The 13,261-nt window shown below is 42.6% G+C and overlaps 1 protein-coding gene across 1 annotated transcript in view; it reads right to left on the bottom strand.

Moving 5' to 3' along the window:
- RAB8B (RAB8B, member RAS oncogene family) overlaps positions 1-13,261 on the bottom strand; it is a 42,815-nt gene that overhangs the window by 4,083 nt on the left and 25,471 nt on the right. The window contains exons 2-7 of the mRNA XM_082198151.1: positions 8,996-9,056; positions 7,754-7,814; positions 5,635-5,712; positions 4,735-4,824; positions 2,487-2,552; positions 1,767-1,817 (exon numbers count right to left, since the gene is read on the bottom strand). Coding sequence (XP_082054277.1) covers positions 1,767-1,817; positions 2,487-2,552; positions 4,735-4,824; positions 5,635-5,712; positions 7,754-7,814; positions 8,996-9,056 — 407 coding nt within the window. The remainder of the gene's footprint in view (positions 1-1,766; positions 1,818-2,486; positions 2,553-4,734; positions 4,825-5,634; positions 5,713-7,753; positions 7,815-8,995; positions 9,057-13,261) is intronic.

Genomic DNA, 13,261 nt, shown 5'->3' with positions numbered 1-13,261 from the left:
AGCAGAATCGTGTGCAAATTCCATTCCTAAAGTTCATGATAGAGAGGATTCAGCTTGATTATGCCTCCTGTACATGGACACTACACAGGACAGCCTTGCTTTCTTTATGTCACTACATTTAAATCCTGGCCTTCCTCCCTTAGCAGATTAGGGACAAGACAAAAAATACAAAAAAAGGCCTTACAACATCATACAAATTAATTCAGAATTCACAGTGCAGCAAACTAGGAATAATGACTGATCAGACATGTTCAAGTTTCCTCAAAGGACAGATAAGTAAGTGGGTCTTTGGCTGTCAGTGCAATCAAGGCAGCACAGGAAGCAAAGGCAGGTCCATGTCAAGTGAGAAAACCTTATTCCAAATGGGACAATCCCTGAGCAGGAGAACTGGGGCCTCTTTCCCCTGTGGGAGGGAATCTAGCTTATTGGGTGGTTTTGAAAACAAACAGGAGCAAAATTGCATCCCTTTGCAGTACAAGACAAGTGAAGCAGTTGGGGGGCTATCTAATGGAAAATTCAAAGAGCACTGCATCTGATTTTAACAGATCACAATGTGGCAGGAAACTCTCCTGAGCAGACCTCTTTCAAAGAAATGGGAACTACATACTTCTGTTTTCTTGCACATTTCCCACGTGTTTCAGCAAGGCTTGTGCAGGAGTATTTCCTGGAGGATGGTGCAAGGGTTCAGACCTGCATGCTCTATTTTGCCACCTCTAATGCACCTAAGATCTAATGTCTTAATGGCAAGGCTGTCTCTGAGCCCACTACTTAATGGAAAGGCCTCATGAAGATGTGTGCACAAGTTCCCATTAAAAAAGCAAATGTTGTGGCACATCTTTTATATTACACTGTGGGGGTGGAGGCAGGAATCAGGGATTCTTCATATTGTGGTGCCTGACTTGCATCTTAAAGACACAAATGCAAACTCACTGCCACTTAAGAGATTCCTCTAAGGAAGACAAGCTGCAGCCATTTAGATGTGGAAAGCCAAAAGGTTAAACAAAATTCCTGTGGGATGTCACCAGATCAGCTCTAGTACCATTGCAGGCCAGTTCCAAGCTTTACAAATGTTTGGCTAGGGGCCTCCTAACTGCAGACCTTGAGAAGAAACTGTGCAGAATGTTGCTTTTGAGCATATGGAAAGGAATGTAATCTTCATATTCCCACTGCCATGTGCAACATTGGCACACTACATACATAATTTGTTCAAAATGTGCACAAAACAATGGTAAGAACTTCCTTTGTTTTGAGTTTGTTCTATGCTATAATGTTGTTTCCAGTTCCGAATGAAACAAAAAGCATTAGATTGATCAAGGAGTTCCTTCCTGCACAAAGTCAAGGATTCGCCATGAAAGGAAGCATCTGGGCCAGAGTGAAGATGAGCCCAGCAAGGACCAGTCTCTATCTCAGCTCCAGACTGAGGAAGGTGGGAGCTTGTCACTGCTGGGTTCAGGTTCACAGGAGCCCCCCAGCACCTCCCAAGCTCAGCATATCACAGACAAGATCCCACCTCTTTGGAGAAGAGAGGTAGGTTTGAAAATACAAAAATTTTGCTGGCTACTATTGCCTGGTAAAACTGTGGGGATGGTATTCAACTAAGTTTCTTACTCAAAGCAGACCAACTGAAATTAATAAGCCTTACTTAGCCATATTCATTAATTTGAATGGGTCGACTCACAGTAAAACATAGTTGAACACCACTCTGAATCTCAGAATTTGGTAGAAAATATACTAATTATGATATACAAATAATGAGAGAAACAAACCATTTTTTTGTTGAGTTTTGTCATGATATCCCGTGCAAGGGTGAAGAAAGCCTAGAATCAAGGAAAAAGGGAGAGTAGTAAGAAAACCCCCCCACAAATGAATCATCACATCTTACGCATTTAAAAGTGCAAAGCACTTTTTTAAAAAAATGAAAAGTACAGTAATTCCTTTATTGGAGTTGAAAAATCTTTGTCCCATTAAACTTTGGGTCTTATAGGAACTGGCTTCTAAAAGGGATCTTTGAGACCTCAACATGCCTCAAAGTAAAAGCACTCTTTTATGGACTCCCCTGAGCACTCCCATTTAATACTATGTTCTTGGCTCAAACAGTTCTTCTCTGGGTCTGAAAGGGTCTCTCTTATCACCTGCTACCTGATCTTCTTTGCTGGAAATGCCTGGGATTGAACCTGGGCCCATTTGCATGCAGCAAAGCATGTGCTTTATCACATAACTGATTCCCACTTTCCCCCATGCCCATGGAAGCACTGCAAAAGAGGGACAAAGGACTCATGCTGCTTCCCCAGAGTACTCAGCAAGGTGTTAGTGGCCATACAAATAATCCCTGACTAGCAAGTCAAACTAAGATTTGAACCCCACCCCAGAAGACCACACAAGAGCATCTGTGTAAGCATAGGACTTTGTTTAATGCATCTATAACACAACATCAGAAAATATTTTAACCACTAGGTGTTCACCAGGTTGTTAGTAGCTACTCTTACCTCTTCCACGTTTATGCTTGATTTTGCACTTGTCTCCAGAAATTTGATTCCATAATCAATTGCTAACTGCAAAAGTGTTAATAAGAACTCATTAGTGTTTTAAAAAGTGGATTTTCAGCATACTTCTAACTGCCCAACTATACCACAGCATGAAAAAAAGCAAAAAGCAGAATGTATGGCTAAGTCAATGCCATCTCTATCACCTCCAAGCTGACATTCTTCCACTGGAATCCAAAGGGGCCAATGTGCAAAAGGTCCATGTAGATGATGCAAAAACAGGCTCATTTTCCCTTTAGGTGGCCTCACCTCTTGGAATACATTTGGGCACCAGCGCTGGAATGGACTGAAGCATCCCGTGGGCACAGAGGAGGCACCATGTGTCCCTCTGGAATGCAGCCTCTGCATTTACTTGTTACCTGCTGGGTTATTTTTTTCATTTTCATTGATTTTGAAAAGCTAAAATATGCCAAGATGCTAGCATACTATCCAGTATGGCAAGCAACACCAAATGGTGTTTTACACCAGTTAAGGGTTCTTAGAAATGAGTGAAGCTCTAGAATTAAAACTGGAAATTACCTGAGTAATTGGAAAAACCTGAATAACTGAGCCAAATTGAGGTACTGGAAAACTGTCTTCTCTTGCCCATCACCTGCAGAATTCCACCCCTATTCCTTCCACCCCAGCAATCTAACAGAGCAGCTTCCTTCCATTGAACTGGTTTGTAAGATGTTCCCTCCCTGCCCCTTTCCATCATAGCTTTACTCCATTAACTCCAAGGGGAGAGGGATGGAATGGGCGGAATTGGGGCTGGGGTGCCAAATTACCCTCCCCAAGTTACACACCACAGGAAATGTCTGTTTCCACCCTTTCCCACAGAACCAAATGGCAGAGATGGGGCATTCCTTTCAATTCAGATTAAGATCTGAACAGAACGTTAAAGGCTTGCATTGGTTTTGAAGTCTACTTTAACAAGTCCTTGAAGTTAGTTTTCAAGCCTGCATTAGGCAAACCTCAACGTTTTGAGTTTTAATGCTAAAACTAAACAGAATCAAAACTGGTCCAGGGCATAAGGGTTGTGACCCATATACAACCACAGTAGAAGTGAGAACATACAGTTGATTTCAACTGGCACCTTTTAAAACTGTTGTCTATTCACAAAATAAGAATTAAAGTTAATGACTGTCCAGCCTGCATGGTCGTGGGGCTTTCAAGGGGCTCATGTCCTGAATCTTTTGCTTGTTATCTGTGTTGCCAGGTCTTTGGTCTTGGGTATTTAAACTCTTGTGATTTAAGCTTGTCTACTTGATGAACTTGATGGTTAGCATATTATGACCTACAGTCCTATCATGAAAAGAAAAAAGCAAGGTAAAGGACCACTGGACAGTTAAGTTCAGTCAAAGGTGATGGGGTTGTGGCACTCATCTCACTTTTCAGGCCAAGGGAGCCAGATTTGTCCACAGACAGCTTTCTGGCCAGCATGACTAAACTGCTTCTGGTGCAATGGGACACCGTGATGAGTGCCAGAGCACATGGAAATGCCTTTAACCTTCCTGCCACAGCGGTACCTATTTATCTACTTGCATGCTTTCAAAGCAGGGACGCGGGTGGCGCTGTGGGTAAAAGCCTCAGCGCCTAGGGCTTGCCGATCGAAAGGTCGGCGGTTCGAATCCCCGCGACGGGGTGCGCTCCCGCTGCTCGGTCCCAGCGCCTGCCAACCTAGCAGTTCGAAAGCACCCTCGGGTGCAAGTAGATAAATAGGTACCGCTTACCAGCGGGAAGGTAAACGGCGTTCCGTGTGCTGCGCTGGCTCGCCAGATGCAGCTTTGTCACGCTGGCCACGTGACCCGGAAGTGTCTCCGGACAGCGCTGGCCCCCGGCCTCTTGAGTGAGATGGGTGCACAAACCCCAGAGTCTGTCAAGACTGGCCCGTTCGGGCAGGGGTACCTTTACCTTTACCTTTATGCTTTCAAACTGCTAGGTTGGCAGAAGCTGGGACAGAGCAACAGAAGCTCATCCCGTTGCATGGATTCAAACAGTCAACCTTCCAATCAGCAAGCCCAAGAGGCCCAGTGGTTTAGACCACAGCGCCACCTGCTTGCTCAGAGACCATCCCCAAATCAAAGTATTGAGAACACTTTGCTTCTGCATCACTCATTGCCTCAAAATGAAAATGGGTGCAAGAAAGAAAAGGTCATCAGGTCAGGAAGGTGAAAAAATATCCAGAGAGTTCTGATCAAACTAGATTTACCTTTTCTCCTTTTTCTTTTGAAACTTGTCTTTTCTCATTCATATCACATTTATTACCCAGGATCATTCTTTCTACATCTGAAGATGCATGCTGAACAGAGGGAGAAACAGCAAGAACAGCCAAGTCACAAAATCTTGATATGTCAGATACATAACAAGAACTAAGCTATTCAGAGGCAACACAAAGCACAAATTCACACATTTTTAATTATATCAGAATAAAACTAGCTATCTTTTGCTCATGAAGAATTGTCTGATTAATTCATCTTTTCAGACACCACCTCTTCCTTTAACTCTGTCCTTTAAACTTTCATTGCTTCATTTTACAGAGCAAGGACTGTGTCAAAATGCAGGGCCTCATGCTGGTGGTTAAATAAGCACCACTTGGTAAAAAAGCTTCAGCTATGTGAGAAAATAAATAAAAGTTTAGCCCTGAGCTTAACAAAATGCTCAACAACTAGAAAGGGATCTCTAAGAGCCATTATTCAAACATAAAAATTAAAATATTATCCAACCATGTATGCTCAAGAGTAGATAGACCGTCAATATACACCTTTATACACCAATATATACCAATATACACCATTACATTTTTATTACCAAGTTCTTGTTTCATCTCTATTCCATCGGGGTGTGGGGGATACCCTTACCCTCATCTAATACTGCCCAAAGAAAGCAGTCAGAATCAATTTATTCTTCCCTTCACCACTTTTTGTGTGTGGATTTACCTGATATCCTGTAAAAACATTTCACTTGAATCCTACCAGTGAATCAAAGTCACTTTGCCCCCACTTCCCACTGACATGGCAGCAGCTGTCCTGATCACTGTGCAATTTAAGAGATGATGTTGGTGAAATTTGAGCTAGCACTCAAAGCTGGCTGTTCCCTTGTAGACACATACCTCTTCTATGTTTCTTATCCAGTTTTTTATGTTGTCGAAGGACTTCTCATTTGTGATATCATAAACCAGCATAATACCCTACAAAAAAACAGAGTAAGAACGTAAGTGCTTGGCTGCTGGATTCAAGCCAAACGCCCATCAAGTTCAGCATCCGCTTCTCACAGTGCTCAACCAGATACTAACGGAAAAACCTACAACCAGGAACAATTTCCAATTGTATTCTGAAGCCAACAGGGATGATGGGAGCAGTGATAGAAATTCCTCAGATGCCAGGCGCATTTTGCGACTGGCATGGGTCCAACTGTGACCATGTGGAGATCCCTGGATGCCAGGTTGGCATCTGACATCTCCATCTGGCTGACCCCTCCAGCTTTCTTAAGTACCAGATTTTTCGCTCCATAAGACACACCTTTTTTTTCCTCCTAAAAAGTAAGGGGAAATGTGAGTGCATCTTATGGAGCGAATGGCACTGCGCAAAGAAGCAGAGCTGCGCAGCGCCCCTTCAGCGACGCGGGAGGAGGAACGGAGCCCCTTCTGTTCCTTCTCCCGCTTTGATGAAGGGGCGCTGCACAGCTCTCCCTCTCTGTGCAGCACCTCTCCAGCGACGCGCCTGTCCTGGAAGCCGGAGGAGGAACAGAAGGGTCTCCTTCTGTTCATTCTCCAGCTTCACTGAAGGGGCGCTGGGCAGTTCTCCCTCTCTGCGCAGCGCCTCTCCTGCGAAGAAGAGGCGCTGCGCAGAGAGGGAGAACTGCCCAGCGCCCCTTCAGCGACACGCCTGTCCTGGCTTCTGCCTTAGCTGCGCACAGCCTCTTCGGGCAGAGGGAGCCTTCATCCCGCTGCCCGGGAGAGGCTGCTCGCAGCTATCCCATAAGCCAGGACAGCAAGAGGGATCACTATGCAGCGATCCTGCTTGCTGTCCTAGCTTCTGCCTTAGTCCCGCACAGCCTATTCCGGGCAGGGAAGCCTTCATCCTGCTGCCCTGAAGAGGCTTGGCACAGTTATCCCAGAAGCCAGAACAGCCACACGGTATCCCAGAAGCCAGATCACTCTTGCTGTTCAGGCTTCTGCGATTCAGAATAATTTTTCTTGTTTTCCTCCTCCCAAAACTAGGTGCGCCTTATGGTCTGGTGCGTCTTATGGAGCGAAAAATACGGTAGGTAAGCAGAATAGCATATTTATTGCATTTATATCCCACCCTTATCTCCAAGGAGCACATGATTCATCCACTCCTCAGTTACCCTGTGAGGCAGGTTAAGAGGCTGTGACTGGCCCAAGGTCAGCCAGTGAGCTTCATGACTGGGTATTTGAACCCTGGTCTCCCAGGTCCTGGTATGACACGCTAACCACTATACCACACTGGCTTTCTAGAATACTTCTGCTATGGGGCAGCTATATAAATTAGGTAGGCAAATAAATATGGGGAAAGCAAAATGTCTCTTAGAGAAGGATCTGAAATATTTTTCTTGAAGCTTTAATTTGTTTTATTCTGGATAGTTTTATTTGATGTTTTATTGTGCTGTAAACTGCTTTGAGATCTTTTGTTTAAAATATAAAGTGGTATAGAAATGATGATGATGACGACAATAATAACAATAATAATTTTACTCCCACCCCCCCATAGTGCCTATACATTCTGTTGTGGCAACTATAACCTAGGTTTAGGGTATCATTTGGCAATTTGCTTATATATCTGAATTTTTAACACTGGATGGGTGTTGGGTGTTGGATTAAAACACAGCTTTACAAACACGTTGGTATGTTGGCTGCAGTGTGTAGGTATGTGCACGAATGCTCCCCATGCTCCTCCCAGGGCTGAAAAGGGGTTAGTTTGCTAGTAAAACTGAAATACTGTGTCACAAAAATGATGCATGTCTAAATAAGGTGTGTCACCAACATGAAGAGTTTGGAGAGCTCTGGTCCAAAATATAAAATCTTCTGTGAAAAACTGCTCCCATCATGATGTTTGGAAACAGGATTTTAGAAGACAGATACATGAAACAGCTCTTCTGTCAAGCAAGGCCAAATATTTATCTTCAACAGTATATACTTGATAATCAAAAGTGAGATGCTGATATCTTTTTATAAAGTTGAAAAACTATGTATGAAAAAGAGCACTGACCATGGCTCCTCTGTAGTAGGCAGTTGTAATGGTGCGGAATCTTTCCTGACCAGCAGTATCCCTGTAAACCAAAACAGATGTAAGAAATGGGGGGGGGGGTTGGGGGTTGGAGAGGAATTCAGTGCTCACACCCCACCACCATCCAATACCAATGCCCTTAATGAGGACCTTTCAATTTATAATAATAATAATAATAATAATAATAATAATAATAATAATAATTTATTATTTATATCCCACCCATCTGCCTGAGTTTCCCCAGCCAGTCTGGGCGGCTCCCAATCAAGTGTTAAAAACAGTACAGCATTAAATATTAAAAACTTCCCTAAACTGGGCTGCCCTCAGATGTCTTTTAAAGATAGGATAGCTGCTTATTTCCTTCACATCTGAAGGGAGGGCGTTCCACAGGGCGGGTGCCACTACCGAGAAGGCCCTCTGCCTGGTTCCCTGTAACCTCGCTTCTCGCAATGAGGGAACCACCAGAAGGCCCTCGGCGCTGGATCTCAGTGTCCAGGCTGAACAATTAAAAAATAAATGTGACAATTCTACAAGAGCCTTGCAATTACATTCTACGTTGGACAAGTACAATTAAGCAAAATGTTACAGCCTCATTCTCAATACATTTGCATTCAAAGTTCAAGTTATGCAAGCTGTATTTACAAGCAAGAAGGTTCTAGATTAGCCTTTCCCAACCCCTTCATGTGTTATAAACTACAACCTGCATCAGCCCTAGCCAGTACAACCTGCAAAACACCAGGCTGAAGGCTGATCTAGACAGTAGCTTTATAGTTAAATCCCTGACACATTTGGAAGCAAGGCTTATTTTTAATAGAAGTTACTGCCAAGTACAGCCCTTACATGTACAGTTTGGTTTTCATCCAAGTGCACCATCTCCCCCAACTGTATGCATTTAATTAAATGGTAGTTTTATTAGTGCAATCTTTCCATTCCAAGTGCAGTGATCTCAGCTTCTACATTCTCTTGCTAGGAAGGTGGACGAGTGGAGCTGATTTTATATTGTGTGAGGAGATCCTCTCATGCTGTCTGCTGAGTACATACAGGATGCTTCTTTAACAATCTTGGGAGGGAACTAAGTTTGTCTGTCATCACTGGGAGTACCCAGATGTTACAGCCACCGGTTGTCAGCTTCAAGGCACTATGATTTTACTAGGAGTCTGAAATTTACAAACATGATCTGAAGTCTCTAGCTCCAGAGGCAAGTTGCATTTTTAAAAAACTTACCATATCTGTAGTTTGATTTTCTTCCCATCTAGTTCTATTGTTCTGATTTTAAAATCAATTCCTGTGGGAAAGATAGATTTGTGTTATTTAGGATTCTGCAGGTTTCTGCTGCTTTGCTCTCAAATTAGATATTGTCTATCATCGTGGTAGGCAGAGAGAACTCTGTAAATACTGAAGTTTAGAATTCTCAGCGTTACTTTATATGAAAGAGGACTTCCAGTCTCACACTTGCTGGGCTCCGGAGAAGTGTGAGTGGAACTTCACTTTCACAATGGGACTTTCCTGCCTCTTCTGTGGAGAAGCAGCTGTAACCCTACTTTGGTGGTAGACAGAAGTTCACTCCTACCAATGACTCTTGTTGTTCCTTGCTGGGGATTGTGATGACATTTTCTCTGCCCCAGATTTTCCTGGAGAGCCATAGACTCCCCCACCCCACCCTATGGTTCCTACTCCACCCACCACCTGTCTGTTGCAGATATCATTCTGAAATTTAACAGGTTTCATCCCCTGAGAAAGGGTGACTATACCTGCAAATGACATCCAAATCTGGCAGAAAACAATTTCATTTTTTTAAAATAGGTAAAAGGTGCCTACAACTTGACAGGCTTAATTCACTCTGGATGGGTTCCTCAAAATTTCATCCATTTCTGTGCAACTGGTGATTATATTGCTCTTTTAAAAATATCCATTACAGTGAATGGGAGGGGGGAAAGAACTTTGTTTTTAACAGGTTTAATTTGGTTCTGAATAATGAGTAGAACTGGAAAGACGCAGAGTGGCTCTGAAACAGATCTGGCTGCTTCCTAAAGCTACATATGTAAGTCTAAGCAGTCTTGCTTTCTAGTCATGCAGAATCCAAAAGGCAGTCATTTTACACATCATGAAGTGACTAACCACCTCCTGAGTTAAACCTATCCCAAATGCATCCATGGAGACTATTCTCTGCCTACGCCCCCCCCCCAAATAAAGTGATCAACGCTTCTCAACAAACAGTTCCAAAGAATTCCCAGTGTTAAAATCCATTGTACAAATTTATCTGTCAAGGGCATGAAGAGCTTGCATTTAATAATACTGAACAGTATTAGGGATAAAATGTGTAGTATAGCAAAATGAAAATGGAATAAGCTATAGACATTTTCTGTACTGTGGCTGAAGCTAACACGGTATTCCTTTTGTTGCAATGGAATAAATTTCTGAGCCCTGCACTACTCCAGAAAGATCTAAAATGAGCAGTTAACTTCAAAAAATATAACTGAAGGGTTAACATCAGACAAGAGTCTTGACATGGCTTCTGCTAATAAAGATGACATTTCACTCAAAACAGCTCACTTCAGTTGCTAAGTTCCACCTTTTCCTGTGTGTTCTTCCTCCCACAACTCCTGACTGATATGTAAAGTCCTGAACGCTTTCCCCTTGATCTATGAGTGTTTAACTTATAGCCTGCCTTTCATAAACATACTCAAAACAGCGACCATTGCCATCACAGTAATCAGCACAAAATGGCAACACATGTGAGAGTTTAATGATAATTAAATTAGAAAAATTGAGACGGCTTGCTGTTGACAACTAATATACAGTGGTACCTCAGGTTACATACGCTTCAGGTTATAGACTCCGCTAACCCAGAAATAGTGCTGGAGGCCCCATTAGCTAAAGTGGTGCTTCAGGTTAAGAACAGTTTCAGGTTAAGAACGGACCTCCAGAAAGAATTAAGTACTTAACCCGAGGTACCACTGTAGTAGACATAGCATTGAGAGTTACTGGATGGCTGTCCTTACTTGTCCACCCCAACTTTAAAGCAATTTTTAAATTGTTTCTTTATCAAAGATTTTCTGGAGTTGCAAAAGTACATACATTGTTTTTATTTTCAGATTGTAAAGTCCTTTCTACAGATCAGTTATATTCGATGTGAGATTTTGATGCAGTAAATGTTTGGGGGAGAAGACAGTTGGGGAGAGAGCGCAAGGTGGGGGTATATGGTATATGTGCAAGGTTTTTGTGTCAGTTTCATGTCAGTAGGTTCTCTTTCTATTCATTTACAGTGGTACCTTGGGTTACAGACGCTTCAGGTTACAGACGCTTCAGGTTACAGACTCTGCTAACCCAGAAATAGTACCTCAGGTTAAGAACTTTGCTTCAGGATGAGAACAAAAATCACGTGGCGGAAGCAGGAGGCCCCATTAGCTAAAGTGGTGCTTCAGGTTAAGAACAGTTTCAGGTTAAGAGCGGACCTCCAGAATGAATTAAGTTCTTAACCCGAGGTACCACTGTATTAGTTTTCATTGGTGTTGAAACCAATGAACCCAGGGCAATGAACTGTGGTTGCCTACAGTTTTGTGAGTGAGCTTTGCTTGCATGGGTGGGTTGTTGTGTCAAGTTAGCCATATTGATTCATATGCTGTCAGTGGGTTCTTGCTGTCTTGTTTATAGCAAATTTGAGAATTTTTAACCTAGAGATAAGAACTATCTGCTTAAAACATCTTTCTCCTGCACACAGAAAGGATTCCATCCCATAGGAAGGACTGGTGCCTGCCTACAAGCTTATGTTTAAGCCTACATCTGGTGTGCATAGATTATATGCAACCCCTAAATTCTCTTACTCTAAATGTTTCCTGCTTGGCAGGGGGTTGGACTCGATGGCCCTTGTGGTCTATTCCAACTCTATGATTCTATTAAATGTAATGTGTGCCATAACATAACAGTTGCAATCACTAACTAAATTCCTGTTCAAATTTGAGAAATGTACACAGGGTTCATGGGTTGTTTTTTTACACACTCTCTCTCTTCATGGAAGCAATGGAAAGTCTTACAACTACTTGCAGTTTTTAATGAGTGGCTAGAATGAGCCACCCGCTGACGTTTCTTTTGTTTCCTCACTTTAGCAACAGGAAGTGGTGAGCTGCTGCACCCATCAACAGCACAGGTCTGGTGACCGACTGCTTCCTGCTGCAGAAGTTGAATGAAGCATGAAATAAAGTGCTTCTAAAGTGAACTTTACACACTGAAGAACATGATACAGGAGGTTTCAGAGTTTAGCCAGGCAGCAGCTAGAGATATTTTGCATTTCCCATCCCCACTAGTGTGAGAAAGCTTTGGTCGCTAACTCGTAAATTGTGTGCCATGGCAGTACTGCTGATATGCCATTAGGATAAAGAATAACTAAAAGGCTTGTGCAAGCCCAGGTACCTTCCTACAAAGACATCTGTTTCCTAAGTCTCTGAATGATACAGTACTCTAGCCTTGCCTACACTAGGACAGATAACACTGCTCTGTCTGCATCAGGTATGATTAAATATTGCAACTACTCATGAGGCAGGGATGCCATATAATTCAACTACCCTGAGAATTAACCCATGTTTCCTCTCTGCAAATCCCTTTCACATCAGGAGTCATGCCCAGAACAGCAGCTGACAGAAACACAGTGAGTGGGTGACTCTCTTATGAACACTAAACTTCTCAGTGTGTATGTGTAAGAGTGAATGTACCTCCAGTTTCTGCTCAGCTGAACAGTCTGCCTCAGGTATCGGAAGTCTGGAAAATGCTACTGAGGAACATTATGCCCAAGCAGAGGTGGATTGACCAAGAATCAAAATAAAGAGAACGCCACTGGCAGAAGACTTAGAGTACATTTGGACCAAACACAAACAGAGCAGAATCCACAGGCAAGTTTTCCTGTGCAAGCTACAACTGAAATGAATGGGAAGCTGCAAAAAAACATAGACGTTCCCTCCCACATAAGCCCCATTGTAGAATTTTCCAGAGGCTTCTGTCTTGTATTAATTATGAAAGGGGCTGTGATTTAGATTTTCTGCTTCAGGTATTAAGCTGTATCAAGCCAGGCTAGTCAAGATTTAATGAGATTTTAAGACATTTGCAATACACTGCTCAGATGTCTTTTTCTGCTAAGCAAGATCAAAGATAGATCTATCAAGATATGGGATTATCTTCCCCGCTGCAGAAAGCCATTGTCTCTTCAGATGTTAAATTAGGATCTCAAGAAAAATAAGATACTAATGACTGGTATTTTGAATGGATTATGCTAGTGTATATATCTGCACAGAAATATGACAGCCCTACTGCACTCTTCCATTTTAGGTAGGAGAATCATAAGAGTTTGCAAACCTTTTCTGGATTTGTGTACACATAAAACTAATAATAACCAGCCAACAAGGACAATATTCCAGGCACCTAAGGAACTAGGCTCTACTCTACAAAAATTATGACACAATAAGTTATTCATCTCTAAGGTGCCACTACAAGGCATGT

This window comes from Podarcis vaucheri (assembly GCF_965113315.1).
Source record: "Podarcis vaucheri genome assembly, chromosome: 14".
Taxonomy (NCBI): Eukaryota; Metazoa; Chordata; class Lepidosauria; order Squamata; family Lacertidae; genus Podarcis; species Podarcis vaucheri.
This window is presented reverse-complemented; position numbering and strand designations above follow the sequence as displayed.